The sequence below is a fragment of the Ranitomeya variabilis genome, chromosome 5 (genome assembly GCF_051348905.1).
Source record: "Ranitomeya variabilis isolate aRanVar5 chromosome 5, aRanVar5.hap1, whole genome shotgun sequence".
Classification (NCBI taxonomy): Eukaryota; Metazoa; Chordata; class Amphibia; order Anura; family Dendrobatidae; genus Ranitomeya; species Ranitomeya variabilis.
The window spans coordinates 251624970-251646722 of record NC_135236.1 but is presented as its reverse complement, the minus strand read 5'-3'; the positions used below and the strand labels follow the sequence as shown (position 1 = coordinate 251646722).

The 21753-nt window shown below is 41.8% G+C and overlaps 1 protein-coding gene across 2 annotated transcripts in view; it reads right to left on the bottom strand.

Annotated features, from left to right (window-relative positions):
* Positions 1-7838: 7838 nt before the first annotated feature.
* Positions 7839-21753, bottom strand: part of CSK (C-terminal Src kinase) — a 131206-nt gene continuing 117291 nt past the window's right edge. For both annotated transcript variants that reach the window (XM_077264042.1, XM_077264043.1), the window contains 6 exons: positions 17491-17590; positions 15132-15222; positions 14552-14625; positions 13762-13957; positions 12745-12831; positions 7839-11039 (listed from right to left, as the gene is read on the bottom strand). In XM_077264042.1, the coding sequence (XP_077120157.1) occupies positions 10857-11039; positions 12745-12831; positions 13762-13957; positions 14552-14625; positions 15132-15222; positions 17491-17590 (731 nt within the window). In that variant the 3' untranslated portion in view covers positions 7839-10856. The remainder of the gene's footprint in view (positions 11040-12744; positions 12832-13761; positions 13958-14551; positions 14626-15131; positions 15223-17490; positions 17591-21753) is intronic.

Below are 21753 nucleotides of genomic sequence, written 5' to 3'. Positions count from 1 at the left end.
ATTAAATAGTTACACTCTGCACACGAAAAGGTCTGGGAAAAGAATCCACAAGTAATCAACCGCCCAGTAGAGGATCTTTGAGACAGGACCGTGCCAGCACCAATGGAAGATGCGTCCACTTCCAGAAAAAATGGTTTGTTTGCCTCAGGTCGATGTAAAACAGGCGCGGACGCAAAAGACTGTTTTAGACTTAGAAAAGCAGCCTCTGGAAACCAGGTTGCGGAACAGACTCCTCTCCGTGTAAGGCATGAGATAGGCTTGGTTACAGACGAAAAATGCAGAATAAAATGACAATAGTAGTTGCAAACCCGAGGAAGCGTTGGATCGCACTTACTCCAACTGGCCGAGGCCACTGGAAAATTGCCGCAAGTTATTCAGGATCCATTTCCAGGCCAGATTCAGAGACGATATACCCTAGGAAGGGCAAAGAGGCTTGCTCGAAGATGCACTTCTCCATCTTAGCGTAAAGCCGGTTCTCATGTAGTCGTTGCAGCACCAGACTAACACTTTTCCGGTGGGAGGATAAATCTGGAGAGAAAACGAGGAGATTGTCCAGGAAGACCACAACGCAAGAGTAAAGCATGTCCCGGAAGATGTCATTGACAAATTCTTGAAATACCGCAGGTGCGTTACACAGACCAAACGGCATGACGAGGTAGTCGTAATGACCGTCCCGGGTATTAAACACGGTCTTCCACTCGTCACCAGGTCGGATTCGAATGAGGTTATAGGCCCCATGTAAATCTAATTTAGAAAATACACGGGCCCCTCGTAGGTGGTCGAAGAGCTCGGGAATGAGCGGTAGAGGATACTTATTTTTAATGGTAATCTCATTCAGACCCCGGTAATCTATGCATGGGCGAAGAGAACCATCTTTCTTTTTTACGAAGAAGCCGGCACCTGCGGGTGAAGAGGATTTACGTATAAACCCCTTGGCGAGATTCTCACGGATATACTCGGACATGGCAGACATCTCAGCCGGAGAGAGTGGGTAGATTCGACCTCTTGGCGGGATGGACCCTGGTCGTAGTTCCACTGGGCAGTCATAGGGTCGGTGAGGTGGCAAGATCTCAGCCTCCTTTTTATTAAATACATCCACAAAAGACCAATAGACGGAAGGCAGTCCGGCCGGACCAGAAGAAGGTTGAGGAGTGACCGGGCAAACAGTCCCTAAGCATCTCTCTTGGCATGGATGTCCACATCGGAGAACCTCGGTGTGCCAATCCAACACGGGTTCATGTGTCCGAAGCCATGGAAGACCGAGGAGCAAGGCATGGGACAGGTTGGGCAAGACATAAAAGGCAATCTTCTCTTGATGTAAGGCCCCTACTTGAATAACCAGCTCCTCAGTAACCATGACGACAGTCTCTTGCAAAAGTCTTCCATCTACGGAGGTAATCAGGATGTTGAAGGGAGATCACGGGAATCCGATACTTCTTCACCTCCTTTAGCCGGATGAAGTTGCCTGCCGCACCCGAATCCATATACGCTACCTCTGAACCACGTCTCGGACCTTGGATAATCAAAACAGAAAGGGTAAGGGGTGGAGAGAAAACAGATACACCTAAGGAGGCCTCTCCTATCTGACTTAGGTGGAGGCGTTTCCCGGCCTCTCAGGACAAGAACGAAGAAAATGCGACTTCCCCCACAGTATAAGCACAAGCCGTGCCAACCTCTCTCTACGACGACGTTCAGCCAACTTTACCCGGTCAACTTGTATAGGCTCCGGGATGGCTCCAGAGGCAGAACCAGAAGGCCGAGGACTAGGTGGTCTAGAGACAGAAGAAGATAATGGCCTAATGGGTCTCCTCTCCCTGGCAGCCTCTCGAGAGCGCTCCTGAAAGCGCAAATCAATACGCGTAGCAAGAGAAATGAGATCCTCCAACGTGGTCGGAGTATCTTGTCCAGGAAGTTCATCCTTGATCTTGCTGGACAATGCTCTCCAAAAAGCCCCAACCAAAGCCTTGTTGTTCCACCCTAGTTCTGACGACAATGTGCAGAACCGGATTGCATATTGCCCGATAGTGAGGGTGCCCCTGCTGTAAATTAAGAGATTCCGTGGTTGAAGCGAGGCGGCCAGGTTAATCAAAAGCCCTCCGGAAGGTGTCCAAACAGATGGCTATACTAGACACCACAGGATCGTCTCGTTCCCAAAGAGGATTTACCCAGGATAGGGCCTCTCCCTCTAAGTGGGACACAATAAAAGCCACCTTGGCCCGATCGGTAGGGTACTGCTGAGGCAGCAGCTCAAAATGGAGACGACATTGATTGAGAAAACCTCGGCAAAGCTTGGGATCTCCGCCATAGCGAAGAGGTTTGGCAAGACGAGGAGAAGAGACAGACACGGGGATCAGGGGTGCGAGAGGAGGTTTGCAAAGCGAGCTATAAAGCTGAGGCCATATAAGACAAAATGTGAGCTTGGGTATCACGTTGCTGGACTAACTCTTGCTGGAGACCCGCTGAGTGGCGTTACTGGGATACGCGGCCTGTAAGGTGGACAAACGGGAGTCCATTGTCTTCATAAAAGACATAATGCGAGTCTGGTTCGCTCGTAGAAAAACCAGCTCCTTCTGAGCTGAGGCCCCGGCGGGATCCATGGCCTGATTGCACTGTTACACTTGGGGAGACAAGAGTGGACCCACTGGACCATAATACCGAACCTCCCTCGAGCGAGCGAACCAGACAGACCAACCTCTATACAGGGATAGTTAGGGAGCAAGCTCGAAGGTAACTAGTACTACAGATGCCAGGACCAGGGATCGGCTCTAGAGGAGAAGATAGGAAACCACAAGAATGAATACAGGGAAACGTGGGGAAGATCCATGGAAACGGTAGCAGCAGGACAATGAGCTCCAAGGATGAAGAGAAAAGGGACACAGGGCAGGAAAACAGGACTACACGAGGAAAGTGAAGAGATGGACCTGGATGAAGAGCCAAACACAGAGGAACTCAGGGTTTAACTTAACAATCAGGCACCTACACAAAAGAAGGGCGGCCTGAAATACCAAGTGGCTGCCTTCTTTTGGCCCAGCAATGCTGCCGGGTCAGGTCGCAGCCAGAAGTGAAGAGGAGTGTGCGCACACCTGGTCCCTAAGGAGAAGATGGGAGACTGAGCGTGTGACAGGCAGCAGAGGGGAGGCGCGCTGACGCGCCCGAAGAGACATGCGACGGGACCCAGACCAGGAAGGAGCAGGGAGCGACGCAGGAGCGCCGACCGAAGAGGAGGAAGCAGCGGCGGCCGCGGCGCCGATGGAGGAAAGTATAGGTGTAACACAAACAGAGTGATGTATTTCGAGTGTTTATTTCTGTTAATGTTGATGATTATGGCTTACAGCCAATGAAAACCAAAAAGTCATTATCTCAGTAAATTAGAATACTTTATAACAGCAGCTTGAAAAATGATTTTAAAATCCAAAATGTTGGCATATGGAAATGTATGTTCAGTAAATGCACTCAATTCTTGGTCTGAACTCCTACTGCATCAATGCGGCTTGGCATGGAGGCAATCAGCCTGCGGCACTGCTGAGGTGTTATGGAAGCCCAGGTTGCTTTGATAGCAGCCTTCAGCTCGTCTGCATTGTTGGGTCTGGTGTCTCATCTTCCTCTTGACAATACCCCATAGATTCTCTATGGGGTTAAGGCCAGGCGAGTTTGCTGGCCAATCAAGCACAGTGATATTGTTGTTGTAAACCAGGTATTGGTACTTTTGGCAGCGTGAACAGATGCTAAGTCCTGAGGGAGAATTAAATTTCCATCTCCAAAAAGCTTGTTGGCAGAGGGAAGCATGAAGTGCTCTAAAATTTACTGCGCTGACTTTGGTCTTGATGAAACACAGTGGACATACACCAGCAGATGACATGGCTCCCCAAACCATCACCGATTGTGGATACTTCACACTAGACCTCAAGCAGCTTAGCTTGTGGCCTCTCCACTCTTCCTCCAGACTCTGGGACCTTGATTTCCAAATAAAATACAAAATTTACATTCATCTGGAAAAAAAAAAACAAAACACCTTTTTCTCCTTGGCCCAGTTAAGATGCTTCTGGAGTTGTCTATTGGTCATGAGTGGCTTGACACAAGGAATGTGACACTTGTAGCCCATGTCCTGGATATATCTGTGTGTGGTGGCTCTTTAAGCAATGACTCCAGTAGCAGTCCACTCCTTGTGAATCTTCCCCAAATTTTAAATGGCCTTTTCTTAACAATCCTTTTAATGCTGTGGTTATCCCGGTTGCTTGTGCACCTTTTTCTAAAACACTTTCCTTTCACTCAACTTTCCATTAATATGCTTGGATACAGCACTCTGTGAACAGCCAGCATCTTTAGCAATGAACTTTTGTGGTTTACCCTCCTTGTGGAGTGTGTCAATGACTTCCTTCTGGACATCTGTCAAGTCACCAGTCTTCCCCATGATTGTGGAGGCTACTGAAACAGGGTAAGGGACCTTTTTAAACGCATAGGAAGACTTTTCAGGTGTTTCTTGTTAATTATTTTAATTTACTGAGATAATGACTTTTGGGTTTTCATTGGCTGTAAGCCGTAATCATCAACATTAACAGAAATAAACACTTGAAATAGGTCACTCATTGTAACGACTTATGTAATATATGAGTTTCACTTTTTGTATTGAAGAATGGAAATAAACTGTTTGATATTCTAATCTTGTGAGAAGCACCGGTATCTATCTGACCTAAAGGCATAAGTTTGAAAGTTGGAAAGTTTTCCAAATTTTTTCCAAATTTCCTTTTTTTTTCCCCCACAAATCCGCAAGTTATACCAAAGAAATTTTTACCACTGTCATGAAGTACAATATGTCATGATAAAAAAAACAATCTCAGAATCAGCGGGATCCATTGAAGCATTCCAGAGTTATTACCACATAAAGTGACAGTGGTCAGAATTGTAAAAATTGGCCTGGTCATTAACGTGCAAACCACCTTGAAGGGTAAAGAGTAGTGAAGAGCGAATATACTCGTTACTCGAGATTTCTGGAGCATGCTTGGGGGGCCTCTGAGTATTTTTTAGTGCTCGGAGATTTAGTTTTCATCGCCGCAGCTGAATGATTTACATCTGTTAGCCAGCATAAGTACATGTGGGGGTTGCCTGGTTGCTAGGGAATCCCTACATGTAATCAAGCTGGCTAACAGATGTAAATCATTCAGCTGCGGCGATGAAAACTAAATCTCCGAGCACTAAAAAATACTCGGAGGACACACGAGCGTGCTCGGGAAGTCTCGAGTAACGAGTATATTCGCTCATCACTAGTAAAGAGGTTAAAATTGTCCTTTTTCTGGTTGGAAAACAAATGATGTTTCACACACTAATTACTAAAACATCTTGCCAGGCCAAACACATCTGGAAATGGGACAAGCACCAGAGTTGCCTGTAAATGTATATCGGACCAGACTAGTGCATGCTGCGACTCTTGTGTAAACAGGCACACCCGTTATTGGATCGGTGTCAGTAAGGCCACACTGTCTGGTTTACTGATGAAATTGTGAAGTCAAAACCTGATGTGGATCATTTAAAGGGAACAAGTATAAAGGTCAGCCATTTCTGATAAAAAAAACTAGGAAGACTAGTGCACTGCAATTTTTTGTTACATATGAACCATGTAAACTATTTACTTACTTTTATCCAGGTGCTGTCCGTTTCCTATCAGTTTTGCGTTTGGACAAAGCGTGGAAGTAAAATATGCTAGCCTGAACAAGCCCAAATGGGGATGTATTTTAGTGCAATAAATAATGCAGAGAAATGTTACATAGTGGGGCGGTATCTCCATTCACTTGTGTAGTAATAGTTCAGCTCACATTACACAGACCTGTAAAAAGACTGAAAAATCATTTTCCTCTGGAGATCCATGTGTGATGTGTCTCAGCTTGGTATTTTGTAAGGTAACTCACTTCAAGTTCTAAAATGTGCATGTATGGGAAAAAACCACAAACACTATCACGTACTGGTCTGCAGGTGCAGTTTTGATAGAATCCCCGATTTCTCTGTAGATAGATGAGTTCTCTTACTGCTGAGCTGTGTCTAACTCCGACCACAACCAATTGGCAGCTGCCTGTGTACACTGTGTGCAAGCTACCAATCTGTGGTGGGGGTGAGGTTACACAAATTAGCTGGTCTGGCTTGCATGTGAGACCTAGTCCTGTATTGATAATCTCCTGGTGATAAAATACTCATTTTATTGAAACAAGACTCTGCATATACAGTATGCTGCTCTCAGATTAGAAAATATATATATATATATATATATATATATATATATATATATATATATATATATACACACACACACACACACACACACACACATACATATATATATATATATATATACAGTACAGACCAAAAGTTTGGACACACCTCATTTAAAGATTTTTCTGTATTTTAATGACTATGAAAATTGTACATTCACACTGAAGGCATCAAAACTATGAATTAACACATGTGGAATTATATACTTAACAAAAAAGTGTGAAACAACTGAAATTATGTCTTATATTCTAGGTTCTTCAAAGTAGCCACCTTTTGCTTTGATGACTGCTTTGCACACTCTTGGCATTCTCTTGATGAGCTTCAAGAGGTAGTCACCGGGAATGGTTTTCACTTCACAGGTGTGCCCTGTCAGGTTTAGTAAGTAGGATTTCTTGCCTTATAAATTGTTGGTACATCAGTTGTGTTGTGTAGAAGTCTGGTGGATGCACAGCTGATAGTCCTACTGAATAGACTGTTAGAATTTGTATTATGGCAAGAAAAAGCAGCTAAGTAAAGAAAAACGAGTGGCCATCATTACTTTAAGATATGAAGGTCAGTCACTCTGAAAAATTGGTAAGACTTTAAAACTATACTGAACCAGCATGGCTACCACAGCATCTTGCAGCTATTCCATCCGGTTTGCGTTTAGTTGGACCATCATTTATTTTTCAACAGGATAATGACCCCAAACACACCTCCAGGCTGGGTAAGGGCTACTTGACCAAGAAGGAGAGTGATGGGGTGCTACGCCAGATGACCTGGCCTCCACAGTCACCAGACCTGAACCCAATTGAGATGGTTTGGGGTGAGCTGGACTGCAGAGTGAAGGCAAAAGGGCCAACAAGTGCTAAGCACCTCTGGGAACTCCTTCAAGATTGTTGGAAGACCATTTCCAGTGACTACCTCTTGAAGCTCATCAAGAGAATGCCAAGAGTGTGCAAAGCAGTCATCAAAGCAAAAGGTGGCTACTTTGAAGAACCTAGAATATAAGACATAATTTCAGTTGTTTCACACTTTTTTGTTGAGTATATAATTCCACATGTGTTAATTCATAGTTTTGATGCCTTCAGTGTGAATGTACAATTTTGATAGCCATGAAAATAGAGAAAAATCTTTAAATGAGAAGGTGTGTCCAAACTTTTGGTCTGTACTGTATATATATATATATATATATATATATATATATATATATATATATAATCCTGAGAGCTGGACTATTTTCCCAACACCTGGTACAAGGGAGGGTCTCTGCCCTGAAAATTCAAGTCTGTATGAAGCAGTTTTTTTTGTCATCCCAAACTGTCCTAAGATATGGGTCCTTACTGAACAAATGCAGCTTTAAAATAGATAAGAACAGTTAAGCCCATCCTTTGCACTTTTCCCATTGAAGGGATGTACAGAATGAAGAAAATGAACTGGGGCTCAAAGAAAAGAGTAAACCGATAGACCTTTTCAGTGAAAACCAGTCCCCCCCTGTCACCACCCTCCCCGTATAGAGACCGTATGTGTGTAAGTCACCTTTAAAAGCAATAATTGACCAATACAATGAATATACTGAGCAAACAGGCAACGAGAACTTCCATATGGAATGGTTTATTACATTTTTATCCCACCAAAATGCAGCATATACATGTGTTTAAAGCACTGGACAGGAATGAAGAAAGGAAAGGCCTTTGGAAATGAAGACACAAGACAGCATGCACACAATTTCCACAAGATTAAATCCAAGAAAGTTCACCTTTCCAGAGTGATTGTATCTTTTTCCCCCACCATCCTCCCCAAACCATGTTTGTCTTTGTATACAATAAAATTCGTACTTCAGTAAAACACCTCCTTAACCAAAAAGGCAGTATTTTTTTGTGATTTTTAACAAAACATGAGTAAAAAATAAAATAAAATATGATAAATGGACCCTCCTGTGCCCCTTTTAAAAAACAACAAAAAAAAAATATGGCAAATTATACACAAAATACAAGCACATAATGAGACAGAAATTCAGGACTTTTCATTAGGGAGTATTCCTTCCCTCCCCCTGCCAAAATTGAAAGTGAATATAGTATAACCCATCCTATATTTTGATACCCAGTTTTCATACATTTAAAAAATATTGATTCTCTTAAAAAAAACCATCTTATACGGTTTTGATCACACAACTAGTAAAGAGTTCTGGTATGTTTGATAAAAGCAAAATCAGCAATGCTAGTTTTCTCATCAAAAATACCCAAACCCTGATGGAAACTTAAGAGGACCCCTTTACAAGTAAATCTGGTTAGTTGTGATTTGTTGGGATCTGTTTAAAAGTGAAATCGACCACAACTTTCATAGCTTTGTTATGAAAGAAGGTCCTAATGCTGTGTGAACAGGACATTAAAGGGAACCCGTTACTAGAGTCATACAGCCAAAACCACAGGTGATTGCAGCCCTGTATGATTGATTCCAGAGAAAAACATACCGTATTTGAAAAGTGAATGGGGACCATAAGGAGAGACTAGAGTAGTCCGCGACGGACCCTGGCTTCCCCCTACCCAGCTTCAGTCAACAGATCTCGCCTTATGTACATACATGGTAGAGACCTGATAAACAACTGGAGCGGTGCAGGGAGGAGACGGCTGGAGGCTGCGCCGGACTAGTCAGGTCTAATCCCTATATATATATATCCAAACTACTTTTTCTCTTAAAGGCCGCAGCGTTTCAGAAACAGGCATGCCAGGCTGCAATCGCGGAGGAAGAATCTATTATGGAGGTCCACCTTTAAGGGGCATACACCAAAAGTAAATGCCTGGAGGGGGTATATACTTTATTGTACAAGCATTTTCTCCACTGTACTACTGACACATACTGGTACCTAGACATTTCGTAGTATGAGGCATTTTCAACAAAAGGCATGCAAAGGTTTGGCTTTATTGTGGTATTTTCTAGTTTCAATAAATTTTTAATTAAATCTAATTTTATGTAAGGCGGCAGTAAATCTGATAGGCCAATAATTTACATAATATGTGTTTAAGGCTCATAGCACAATAATTACATTTTCGTGAATGGTTTTCTTTATAAAAATGTAAGTAACAGAGAGACATGGGCAGAGGGACAGGGATAAAAGTTGTGTCTGCTATGCTACCATTGTCTTGGATTTCAGCTGCAGATTTTAGATTTCATCTACCCTTTCCCTGAGCAAGCTTTAAAACTCTAAATCACTGTATGGATCAGAAAACTGCAAGCCATTATCCTCAAACTGACTGAATATAGACACCGGCTAAAATGAAGACGACTGAGCAGTCAGCCTTGAAAGTCAAGATTCATGAGCACTCCTGTAGAATCTGTCCCCGGTAGCAGAAAGACCTGACAATGGACAGGTCTATTCTGACTGTTGGGTATTACCATTCCATTGTAAATCACAATTATATATATCGGTAAAAAGCTTCTGGTATTTACATCAACACAACGAGCCTAAAGAAAGCATTTTGAAAGAGGATGGCACTGCATCATGGAGGAGCGCTCTACTACAAAGGGAAGCTAAATATGACCCCAAGGAAATAATTATTGGAGCCTGCCAATAATTGGTTTGTTGCAAAATTCTGGAAAAAACAAATTGCACGAGGACCAAGAAACATCTAAAAAGATGCTGCATGTGAAAAAAAGGAAAAAAAAAAAAAAAAAAAAAAAGAAGTACTGCCACCTGCTGTGACAGGACCAGGTTATCTAAACCCTAAAACTGTGGTAGATGATGAATACGCAAATGCTAGCACCTCCCTCACTTGAAATGCTAATATCACATGTCCGGCCTAATGAAATGTTTGCGCTCCAATATTTGCTATATAGGTTTATTCATTTATGAAAAAAGTAGTGGGGTCATAAAGGATTTTAATACAGAATGCTTAAAGAGTGGTACCTTCCAAATTTAGGAGGGATTGCACTAGACATATGACATGCTCCGCAGGAAGGACGGAAAGTAAAGGAGACAAAAGTTATTATGAATTATATAACCCCCATAAATTTGCTTTCCAGCTCAATGTCAGTTTATAACCCATTAAGTAAGGCAGAGAAGCATCAGAAAATAAGTTCCTGGTCTGAAGCATGCATTATTATTTGCATTATATTATACAAGAACATCAAAAGTAGCCATTGCTGATTGTTTGTTGCAATGAGTCCCCTGGTCTCTGATGATTTTATAACACGTGTAACATAGCGACCTAAAAAAACAACAAAAAAACAAAAACAGAAAAACTAAACAGAATTAGAATTCAAAGTAGTTTTCAGTGTTGGTCTCTATATCTGCTGTTGCCAGGCCATGTAATCTTCTCTTCCAGAGCATAGCCATTGATGGGTGCCCATGTATCAGAACACCCAGGTCAGGAGGAGATGGAAAATGTGACAATAAAACCACTTTTGTTTGGAGAACTTCTGAATCCTTCTCCAGACCAGCAGGGATCTTCAGCCAGTTTCTGGGCACAAGAGTGGTAGGTAGTGCAAGGCAGGGGAGTTTGGAGAGCCCAACATATATTTACTGTACTCACAAAAGTCCTTTTTTCTGTGCCCATATCCACAATTTGGATATGGATGAGTCACTGTCTCTGTGATTACATGTGTCCTCCTTGCCTTCACTGATACAGCTCATTGTCTTTGATATGCTCTAGCTGTTCCCTTAGTTTCCTGAAAGAAGGTCGCTGGTTGGGGTCTAAATGCCAACACTGTTTCATCAACTCGTACACAATAGCGGGGCAACCATCTGGTGCATCCATCTTGTATCCTTTCTCTACCCGAGGGACAACATCTTTAAGGGCCTAGGTAGCAAACAATCAAGATGTTAAAACGTACCGCGAAAACCAATATACATTTTTTTGTGTTTTGGTATCACACTCCAGGGCTCCTTCATAGACTGAACCACCAGCTCCCAAATATTTGCTGGCGTTGTTGCTCAGCACCGGGTTCTCAATTCCACATTTTCTGGTCTTGCCTTGGGCTGGCTGGATTTTCCAAAAAGGTGAAAACCTTAATACAAAAAGGTTCTATATGTGGAGGTTGAACTGGACCCTGCCATATACCTACTAAATGTTTCCCCTAGAGGGATGGTGAGGAATTCAACCAGACTACTGTTACATCTGTTGATGGCAGCTAGATGTTTGATTGCCCTTCATTGGAGACAGACTACTCCCTCATCTTATCAGAAGGTTTTGGATAGAATAGCCAACATCCACAGGATGGAGCACATGACAGCCTTATTGAACGCGAGTTTGGACAGATTTCAAACTGTCCGGCCTCCCTGGGACTATTTTAGGTCCCAAAACAACAGTTAGGAGAATGTTAGCTTTTGAACAGGGTTCTTCTTCCCTTCCCTACGTGAATGTCTTGTCTTATTTAGTATTGAGGTTTTATAAGAATTGTAATACATGTATGGGGATGGAGTCATCTTAACTTGGAATAATGTAGAACTGCTGTTGGGCTTTGTCTTTTTCTGTTCTATTGCACAATATGTTTTGATGCCACTAAGGGGAAACGTCTTCCAAAAGTTCATTCTAATTTTACTCCATTCTTTCTGATCCTCTAATTTTCAAGACAAATTGTGATTGTTTTGTCTTATTTCTGATTGTAAAATTCCATAAAATGTAATAAAAATTACAGTTAAAAAAAACAAACAAAAAAAAAAAACCTTTTTTGATATTTTGGTGGACTGAATGCCAATCCCTGATTCTTTATAATGAATGAAATTAGACTACTACAATGCCAGTAGTTACAGTGGGGAAATAAGTATTTGATCCCTTGATGATTTTGTAAGTTTGCCCACTGACGAAGACATGAACAGTCTATAATTTTAAGGATAGGTTAATTTTAACATTGAGAGATAGGATATCAAAAAGAAAATACCTTTTTTAAAATTGAGTACTTCTAAAATAATAAAAGTTAAATTTTAGGGGTTATGCCTTAGTTTGGTTTGTTTTTTGAATAGAGTGGTAGTGCTAGTCCATGATCAACCTCCAACTGTATTTAGCCGGCCTTCTTCAGAAGCCCCAGCTCGCAGAAACGCTGGGAACCATGGTGGTCGGACCCCCAGTGATCGTAAAGTTACCAATATCGCATGGCTAGGGAATAACTTTCAAATTTGAGAATACCTCTACATGGGTGTTACACAAATTGGACACATTCAACTGCACAGAAAAAATCCCCATCAATAACACAACGTGTGCACACAGCCTGACAGGAGCTTGATGTCTAGTGATTGGAGAGGTTCAGTGGACATATTACCTGGGAGTTCTCTTTATTGCATATAACTATAGTACAATATATAAAGCAATTTACTAAGCTGAAAGTTCTAAGCCGTAGCATAAAAAGTGTTCACTTTTAGCCGTATGTACCGTATGTATGCCAATAATTATACTACTGAAAACATAGATCCCTCACTAATTTTATTTCACATATACCCTTCCCTATATGAATTCTAACTGCTGGCAATAGCATTTTCAGCTGATAAGTGATAACCAATATACTTACAATGCGTGGATAAGGCACTCGCCCAAATGAGTAGATTTCCCACAACAGTATTCCAAAACTCCACACATCAGATTTTGTTGAAAAATTCTGAAAAAACATACATTATAATGTTGTAAATGATGCAAAAAAATAAACATCTCTACTCAATCTTTAAGAACGGTAAGAACTGGGAATCCTACAGCTTAGAACTCCCACCAAATACAAGAACAGGTGTCCAGCGTCCATCTTTGAAAGAAGCAAGGTTCGGGCATGCACGTTGTTGCTCCATTCAAAATCTATGGATCTGATGGCCACCTCCAGCTGTCCAATGAATGGAGGGCAGTGCTTATGCTTCCCCGTTGCTCTATTTAACCGGGGTGTTTCGTGTCTCACTTTTCATGATTGGGGGACTGCAGCAATAGGATCCTAGTGATCAGTAACATATTACCTATCCTGTGGATAAAGGATAAGCTGTAACTTCATTAAACATTGAACACATTTTTATTCATTTTTGATTTTCGGTATCTATTTCTAAAGACTTTAGATGCTAAAATCTTCAGTTTTACACCCAAAGTTTTATGAGGTTGTTAACTACTGGGCAATCACCTGGCAGTCCCATGACAAACATTATTATGAGACAGTGTCTGCTGATTGACAGAGTAGAGAAAGTTGCAGCCAGACTGGAAATCTGCCCTTCTGGAATAGTGAAGACTATAGCTAATTAGTGGTCTGTACCAATAACCTCTTTAAAATGCATAATTATGCCTGGAAGTGTGACTTGCATCACCTGAGCCATATCTGTAACAGCCATTGTCACTTCTAAAATTCCAGTATTCTTTAAGCCATTGGAACCCCAGAATCACCAGTGCCCCGCGGCACCACCACCACCTCTGCACCCCTAAACACATCATATTTGCAGTAGTAGAAAGAAAGAAATTAAGAAATCAAATGGAAATATTTCAGAGCTTGGAGCAGATTGATCTATTTCACATATCCAGCAAGTCATGATGCTGCCAAATATGTTCCAATGTCACTTACCTTCTCTCGTAGAGCCTCGGGCGATGTCCACTTCACAGGCAATTTGCTGGTGTCTTGTGTTGCAGATGCTTCTTTTGTGAGTCCGAAATCACTGACTTTGGCAATATTTTCCTCTGAGACTAACACATTACGTGCTGCTAAATCTCTGTGCACAAAGTTATTGTCTTCTAAATACTCCATACCTTCCGACACGTCTCTAAGAAAAATAAAAGCATTTATAGTGACCAGGGGACCGCAAAGACTAAATCTACCTGTGGTTGTTAGCAATACTAGTGGACAAGCCTTTTAAAGGGGATAACCAGTGGCACTGTAATCCAAGGTGATGACCTTTATAGACAAGCCATAAAACTAGAGAAAGACCACCTGAAGCCCATAAAGTAGGCCAAACTGATTAGATGGCTGTTTGCTGAGCAAACTTCAGCTGATCATTCGGCAGGCTCTCCCATACGCATGAGCATTCATTAAGCACAGCGATCTTGAGTGTTCCATAAGAAAGCTGGTGCAGACATGTCTGCTGAGGACTCATCTTAGGGAGAGCAGTCCAAAATCGGACATGCCTAATCGTTATCTCCCCCATACACATTAGATTGTGGGTCGAACCCATCGATATCAGGGTTTAGCCAACATTAGTCTAATGTGTATAAGAGCCTTTACTGTATAGACAGATTTACTATTTCCCACTACACCTGTTTGGAAATCACTTTGTTTTCTTGTAGTTTAGTAAGAACTTCTTGTAGTAATGACATCATATTTTTGGCTTCACATTAACAGCAAATTTGGGTATACTTACAAAGAAAACTTCAGTAAACAGTCTCCTCCCAGCACTGATCTTCCTCGAGATCTTAGATAGTCTACTAAGCTCCCCTAGGAAAGACAAACATACAACTAGTCAGAACAATGGGGCGCACAAGTAAAGGTACCGTCACACTCAGCGACGCTGCAGCGATATAGACAACGAGCCGATCGCTGGAGCGTCGCTGTTTTGGTCGCTGTAGAGACGTCAAACACAGCAGCTCCAGAACGATGCAGGAGTGATCCAATGACGTAACGGCGACTCACTTATCGTTCTCGCTGGTTGTTAGCTCCATGTAAAACATTGCTGGCATCGTTGCTTTTGATGTCAAACATGACGATACATGCCGACCTGACGACGAAATAAAGTTCTGGACTTCTAGCTCCGACCAGCGATATCACAGCGGGATCCAGATCGCTGCTGCGTGTCAAACACAACGATATCGCTATCCAGGACGCTGCAACGTCACGGATCGTTGCAAAGTTGCTGAGTGTGACGGTACCCTAACACATGGGCCAGAAGGTGACTAGATCAATATTCTCAGAGCTTCATGGTAGCCAACCTGTTCCAGATTTACCTTTGCCATAAACTCTGTGACGATAAACAGGCTGCTCCTGTCTTCTACAATCACTCCCAGTAACTGAACCAGATTTTTGTGTCGTAATTGCCTGAAAATACAAATCATTCCTTCAGTTAAAGAATGGTCACATTATCTACTGCAGATAGAGAATACATGACTAGGGAATGCCCAGGTTAAAGTATACAAATTTGGAGGCCCATAAACCTACAAATGAATGATAATCCTGCCCTCCGTGTTTATTAGGATAGTGAAGAAGAGAACGGGGTACAAGACTGATCTCTTCCGTCAAAGGCAAAGAATTGCAGAGATAAGATTTTATATTTTTGTGAGTTTTCTATGTTAAGTACTACTTTAATAAACAGGCAAAATTGAAGAGTTGGATTGTTGTGAATTGGATATTGGAATGATGCTATAGGTCTATCAACAGTATAAGGCGTAGAAATGCCATAATAAACAAGAACAACATCCATAATATAGTTACTCGGCTATTTTTATAATCATACTAAAGAACAAATGGGCTCTGCATACAAATGTATCTGGTTGTGGAAAAATGCGCTCAATTCACATAGGAGGCTTTTAGAACCAATTTGGGCTTCATCGCTAATAACATTTACTACCACCATTATTATCCACATGCCAAGTGATAAATGTATGATTCTTGGGGGGCCCTCTACATTCATCAGACAGACTCCCAAGTCCCTCTATAGCTTTTACAACTTGATCAATCTGCTGCCCTTTAGAAATGTCGTTGCACACTTGACTTATCCGTTCAGTTCATTTTTTTTTTTATAGTTGGGTGTCTGCTTACTGTATTTATCCCAGTAAAGAATTTACTTGATTTTCATAGTATTATGTTGGCATTTATTGGGTTGTTGTAGTCGGTTTTATATTTGAAATGTAGTCCAATGGTCCCGTATGAGTATCTATATTTATTATTTGAGCATTTAGCTAGATCCCTCCTATTGTAGATGTTTATATAGAAGCTTAAGTAGTATGAATGGATGATGCACATTTCAAATCATCATTTTTGCAGGTGTTGTGCACCAAATTTCGATAACACTTTCCATCTCCTATATAAACTTTCATAAAAATTAAACTTTAGCCATTAAAAGGGAAGGTACCACGTTTGTAGATCATTAATAAATCAATGTAATGTAGCATAACATGCTGTTACAACCAAGTTTTGAATGCATTTGAAACATATTTTGTGTGTTATAGGAGTTTAAAAAGGCACTGAGGGCTGACATCTTGTTTTCACAGTAGCAGCACGACACTATCAGTGTCATAATACAGCACCCCATGGTCATAGGAGATAACAGACAGACACCGACCCTATCTATTGTAATAGAAAGGTCACTGCTGTGCACTGGGCAAGCCTCTGTGGGCTGCACAATTCACAGTAGTGGGAGTGTTCTGCAGCCATATTCATAAAGCCCTTGGATTTGGGATCTGCTAACATAAGAAGTACTGCTTCCAGCAGAACAGATCCTAGATTGAGGGCTGAAGGTAGTAAAATGCAGGAGAAAAGCACAGCAGAATAGCAGAGACATGAAAGAGGAACAGAGTAACATTAGCATTATAGGAACAGGAGCTGTCAGCTGCTTGGCAGGAGCTGCGATTTATCCCTTCCTAAGATAAGGAGCTGTGGGACTGCAGTTTATGGCCAGGCATTGTGGAGGGGGGGTGAGAGAATCCTGTAATCTGGGTGAGAGAGACTAATTGGAGAGAGAGAGAGACAAAGTAACTGCTGGTGATAGCAGATCACAGGACAGTCACCCACAAAATGGCACTGCCCTGTGATGCTACTCTTCATTCTGCCCCAAGGATACAAGACCACACAAAAGGGGAGGGAAATGGTGATGTCAGCAGTTACTGCCCCAATTTTGCTGCTAACAGTAAAGCTGGTAAGTCTCGCTATAGCTGATTGAGGTCTAAAACGGAAAATGCTCCCTCTAGTGGTAAATATATATATTTTGTAAGAAAATAATTTTCATATAGAAATGTTTGCAAACATTGCATTAATGCATTTTAATTACTATTTTAAGCTTAATTTCACAAAAAAAACTACAAGAAAACTGGTGGCACCTTCCCTTTAATATTATGGCGGCACTCTCGTGGGTATGGTGCTCAATAGCATTCTCAGTGTACCAAGTGTCTCCTCTCAGTAACATATAGCTATAAATGTTTAAATAGCACACATCAAATTTACGTTTTCATTCCACAAGTCAAGTGTGAAAATTGTCCTGACTACCAGAGGTGCAAATTGGTGAAAATACCTGGAAGTGATCAGGGTAATTTATTTCTTCAGCAATACATGGAAACTATGCATTCATACAAGGAGGAGTTCTTTACTTACGTCATCACCAGAGCCTCTGCAACAAATGCTTGTGCTGTTGCATCATTCTTGATACATTTGACAGCTACTTTTGATCCCCTGTATTCACCCAACATGACATCTGCAGAAGAAAATTAAAGACGAAAATTTAAAATTACAGCTTGGAAAATGTAATGTGTAAAATTTACAATAACTAAACGCTACTTCTATGTAAGTAAGTACTGTATGCAAACATGCACTGCCCAGTTTAGCATCACATTCAAAAATGAGGATGTCTGGCAGGGAGAATTAAAGAGGACCTTTCACTGGAACCTTTTTATTTATTTTTATTCAAACTGAGCACCTCACCCAATTGGCACTGCTCTACTGAGCCTGGAACAGCTTTTTGGCTGTGACCCTCCGTTCCAAAGTCAAGTCCTCCAGTAGTAAAAGAGAAAATTTTTCCTTCTACCAATTGAGCGCGTACCGCAGAACTTCTGTGGGCATTTTCTTTTTTTTTCCTCTAATGTTTGGTCAATCAAAACAAGTCAGCAGCCACAGAAATGTAGGAAGTGAGGTGAGGGGTGTGGGGGTTTGTGTAAAATCATTTTGGCACAAAAGGGGCACCAAAGAAAAACAGTTGCAGAAACAGTGAAGCAGCACCAATTGGAGGAGGTGCTCGGTTTAAATGAAACAAACCCAATGAAAGGACCTATAAAGATTTGCGAACAGATTGCTGTTGCTCCATCTGATAGCAGTAAAAAGTAAGGGCAGAAATCCTGACTAATGCTGGGTCACATACTGGGATTCTTGCTGTAGTTTTAATAAATCAATGTTTTATCTACTGCAGATCTGCTAGTCCTCTCAATGATGATCTCCTGCTATTTATTATTAGTATGTATATAGAGCAATCATATTCCGCAGAGCTTTATTACAGACATCATCACTGTCCTCATTGGGGCTCACAAGCTAAATTCCTTGTCAGCAGGTCTTTGGAGTGTGGGAGGAAACCAGAGTACCTAAAAAAAAAACCCATGAAAACAAGAGGAGAACATACAAAATTAATTGCAGGTGTAAGCCCTTGGTGGGATTAAACCCCAGGATGCCAGCGCTCCAAGGTTTTAGTGCAAACCACCGATCAACAGTGTTGCTACGTAGTTCTTGATATTCATGAGCCTTGGTTATCACGCCCCCTCGGCATTAAATCTGCAGCTTTCTGCCTATGCACTGTGTAGACAGAAAGATGCCAAAGATTTGAGCAGAGTTAGATAGAGCTCATCTTTGAGAGGACTAGCAGAGCTGCAACAGAGAAGATAGTGATTTTAGGAAAACCTACAGCAAAACATCCAGTAAAAAGCATACTGCTAGAATCAGGGTCTCAGTCTTTTTTGTTGCTGTCAAATTGGGAAGCATAAAAATGGTGACAGATTCTGTTTGAGCCTCCATGTGCAATGGAGCATGCCAGCTAAAGCTACTTTCACATTTCAGTCTGTACGGGGCCGTCACAAAGCGTCGGCACGACGTACCGACGGAAGTGTGTGCTTTCACATTTCCGTCAGACTGCAGGGTGAGGAAAGATCGTGAGAGCGATATTTCCTGCTGGGCATGCGCAGTCTGAAACACTGGATCCGACGTACAAAAAAAACGTTCCCTTGAACATTTTTCTGTGACGACTGTCCGATAAAACCCGACGCAACAAGTGCACGACCGGATGCAACGTGTGGTCATACGTCGCGATCCGTTGGTAATACAAGTCTTTGGGAAAAAAAGTATCCTGCGGCCAAATTTGCAGGATGCGTTTTTTCCCCCAAAACGACGCATTGTGACAGATTCCAAAAAAACGGAAATGTGAAAGTAGCCTAACCTATGAGGTCTATGAGCTTCTTCAGTCTCCTTTTCTCTCTTTTATCCAGCAGGTAACTGTGATATCTATTCTGCAGTAGGTTCAGTAAAACACAGTGGTAAGCTACTCAGCTATGCATAGAGAGTGACTGAAGCCTCCCAGAGCGGGGTATGCTTGCTTGTGCCGGACACAGTTTCACGTTTATCAGGCCTGCCATTCTGCTGAACATTCATGCATAAATTTTGTGTTTGCAGAGAAACCTGTGGCAAATAGGTTTAGACAAATGAAGTCATGTGCTTTAAAAACTGTAGCTCGCCAGTTCTAGAAGTGCACACAAAAATAAAAAATCAAGTAAACCGCACAAAATTTTTCTTTCCCCAAAAAAAGCATAGCAATAAAAGTGTGGAGCGCAGTCAAAGCGTTATTCATCACACCTGGTCACAGATGGGCTTTAAAGGTAGAGGAGCACAGCATGATCCGGCTTGTCTGCTAGAAACAAAAAAATACGACTACAGCAGACACAAAAATACGAATATCAAATTTCCAAAATGTAACTTGCAATAGCAAAACCCAGCAACTGCATAAAAGCACATCTGTCACGTTATGTGATGCCCTATTTTAGGGTGTGTACAGGTCCTTCTCAAAAAATTAGCATATAGTGTTAAATTTCATTATTTACCATAATGTAATGATTACAATTAAACTTTCATATATTATAGATTCATTATCCACCAACTGAAATTTGTCAGGTCTTTTATTGTTTTAATACTGATGATTTTGGCCTACAACTCCTGATAACCCAAAAAACCTGTCTCAATAAATTAGCATATCAAGAAAAGGTTCTCTAAACGACCTATTACCCTAATCTTCTGAATCAACTAATTAACTCTAAACACATGCAAAAGATACCTGAGGCTTTTAAAAACTCCCTGCCTGGTTCATTACTCAAAACCCCCATCATGGGTAAGACTAGCGACCTGACAGATGTCAAGAAGGCCATCATTGACACCCTCAAGCAAGAGGGTAAGACCCAGAAAGAAATTTCTCAACAAATAGGCTGTTCCCAGAGTGCTGTATCAAGGCACCTCAATGGTAAGTCTGTTGGAAGGAAACAATGTGGCAGAAAACGCTGTACAACGAGAAGAGGTGACCGGACCCTGAGGAAGATTGTGGAGAAGGACCGATTCCAGACCTTGGGGAACCTGAGGAAGCAGTGGACTGAGTCTGGTGTGGAAACATCCAGAGCCACCGTGCACAGGCGTGTGCAGGAAATGGGCTACAGGTGCCGCATTCCCCAGGTAAAGCCACTTTTGAACCATAAACAGCGGCAGAAGCGCCTGACCTGGGCTACAGAGAAGCAGCACTGGACTGTTGCTAAGTGGTCCCAAGTACTTTTTTCTGATGAAAGCAAATTTTGCATGTCATTCGGAAATCAAGGTGCCAGAGTCTGGAGGAAGACTGGGGAGAAGGAAATGTCAAAATGCCTGAAGTCCAGTGTCAAGTACCCAGTCAGTGATGGTGTGGGGTGCCATGTCAGCTGCTGGTGTTGGTCCACTGTGTTTCATCAAGGGCAGGGTCAATGCAGCTAGCTATCAGGAGATTTTGGAGCACTTCATGCTTCCTGGCACCTGCTCACAGTGCCAAAACCACTGGTAAATGGTTTACGAAACATGGTATTACTGTGCTCAATTGGCCTGCCAACTCTCCTGACCTGAACCCCATAGAGAATCTGTGGGATATTGTGAAGAGAAAGTTGAGAGACGCAAGACCCAACACTCTGGATGAGCTTAAGGCCGCTATTGAAGCATCCTGGGCCTCCATAACATCTCAGCAGTGTCACAGGCTGATTGCCTCCATGCCACGCCGCATTGAAGCAGTCATTTCTGCCAAAGGATTCCCGACCAAGTATTGAGTGCATAACTGAACATTATTATTTGATGGTTTTTTTGTTTGTTATTAAAAAACACTTTTATTTGATTGGACGGGTGAAATATGCTAATTTATTGAGACAGGTTTTTTGGGTTATCAGGAGTTGTAGCCCAAAATCATCAGTATTAAAACAATAAAAGACCTGACAAATTTCAGTTGGTGGATAATGAATCTATAATATATGAAAGTTTAATTGTAATCATTACATTATGGTAAATAATGAAATTTAACACTATATGCTAATTTTTTGAGAAGGACCTGTATAATGTGCCGTTTAGTCCAATAGTAGCTGACCTGTCACTGAGTGTAGCACTTCCCGAGCCTCTTATGTCTCCCTTAAAGGCAATCTGTCAGCAGGTTTTGGTTAGGTAATCTGAGAGCTTGAATGATGTAGGGAAAGAGACCCCAATTCCAGTGATGTGTCACTTAACCTGTGTTTTGCTGCTTTAATAAAATTAGTGTTTCATCAGCAGGAGATTATCACTAGAGGACTAGATGTCCCATGCCTCCTGGCCAACCCCGCCAACTGCAGC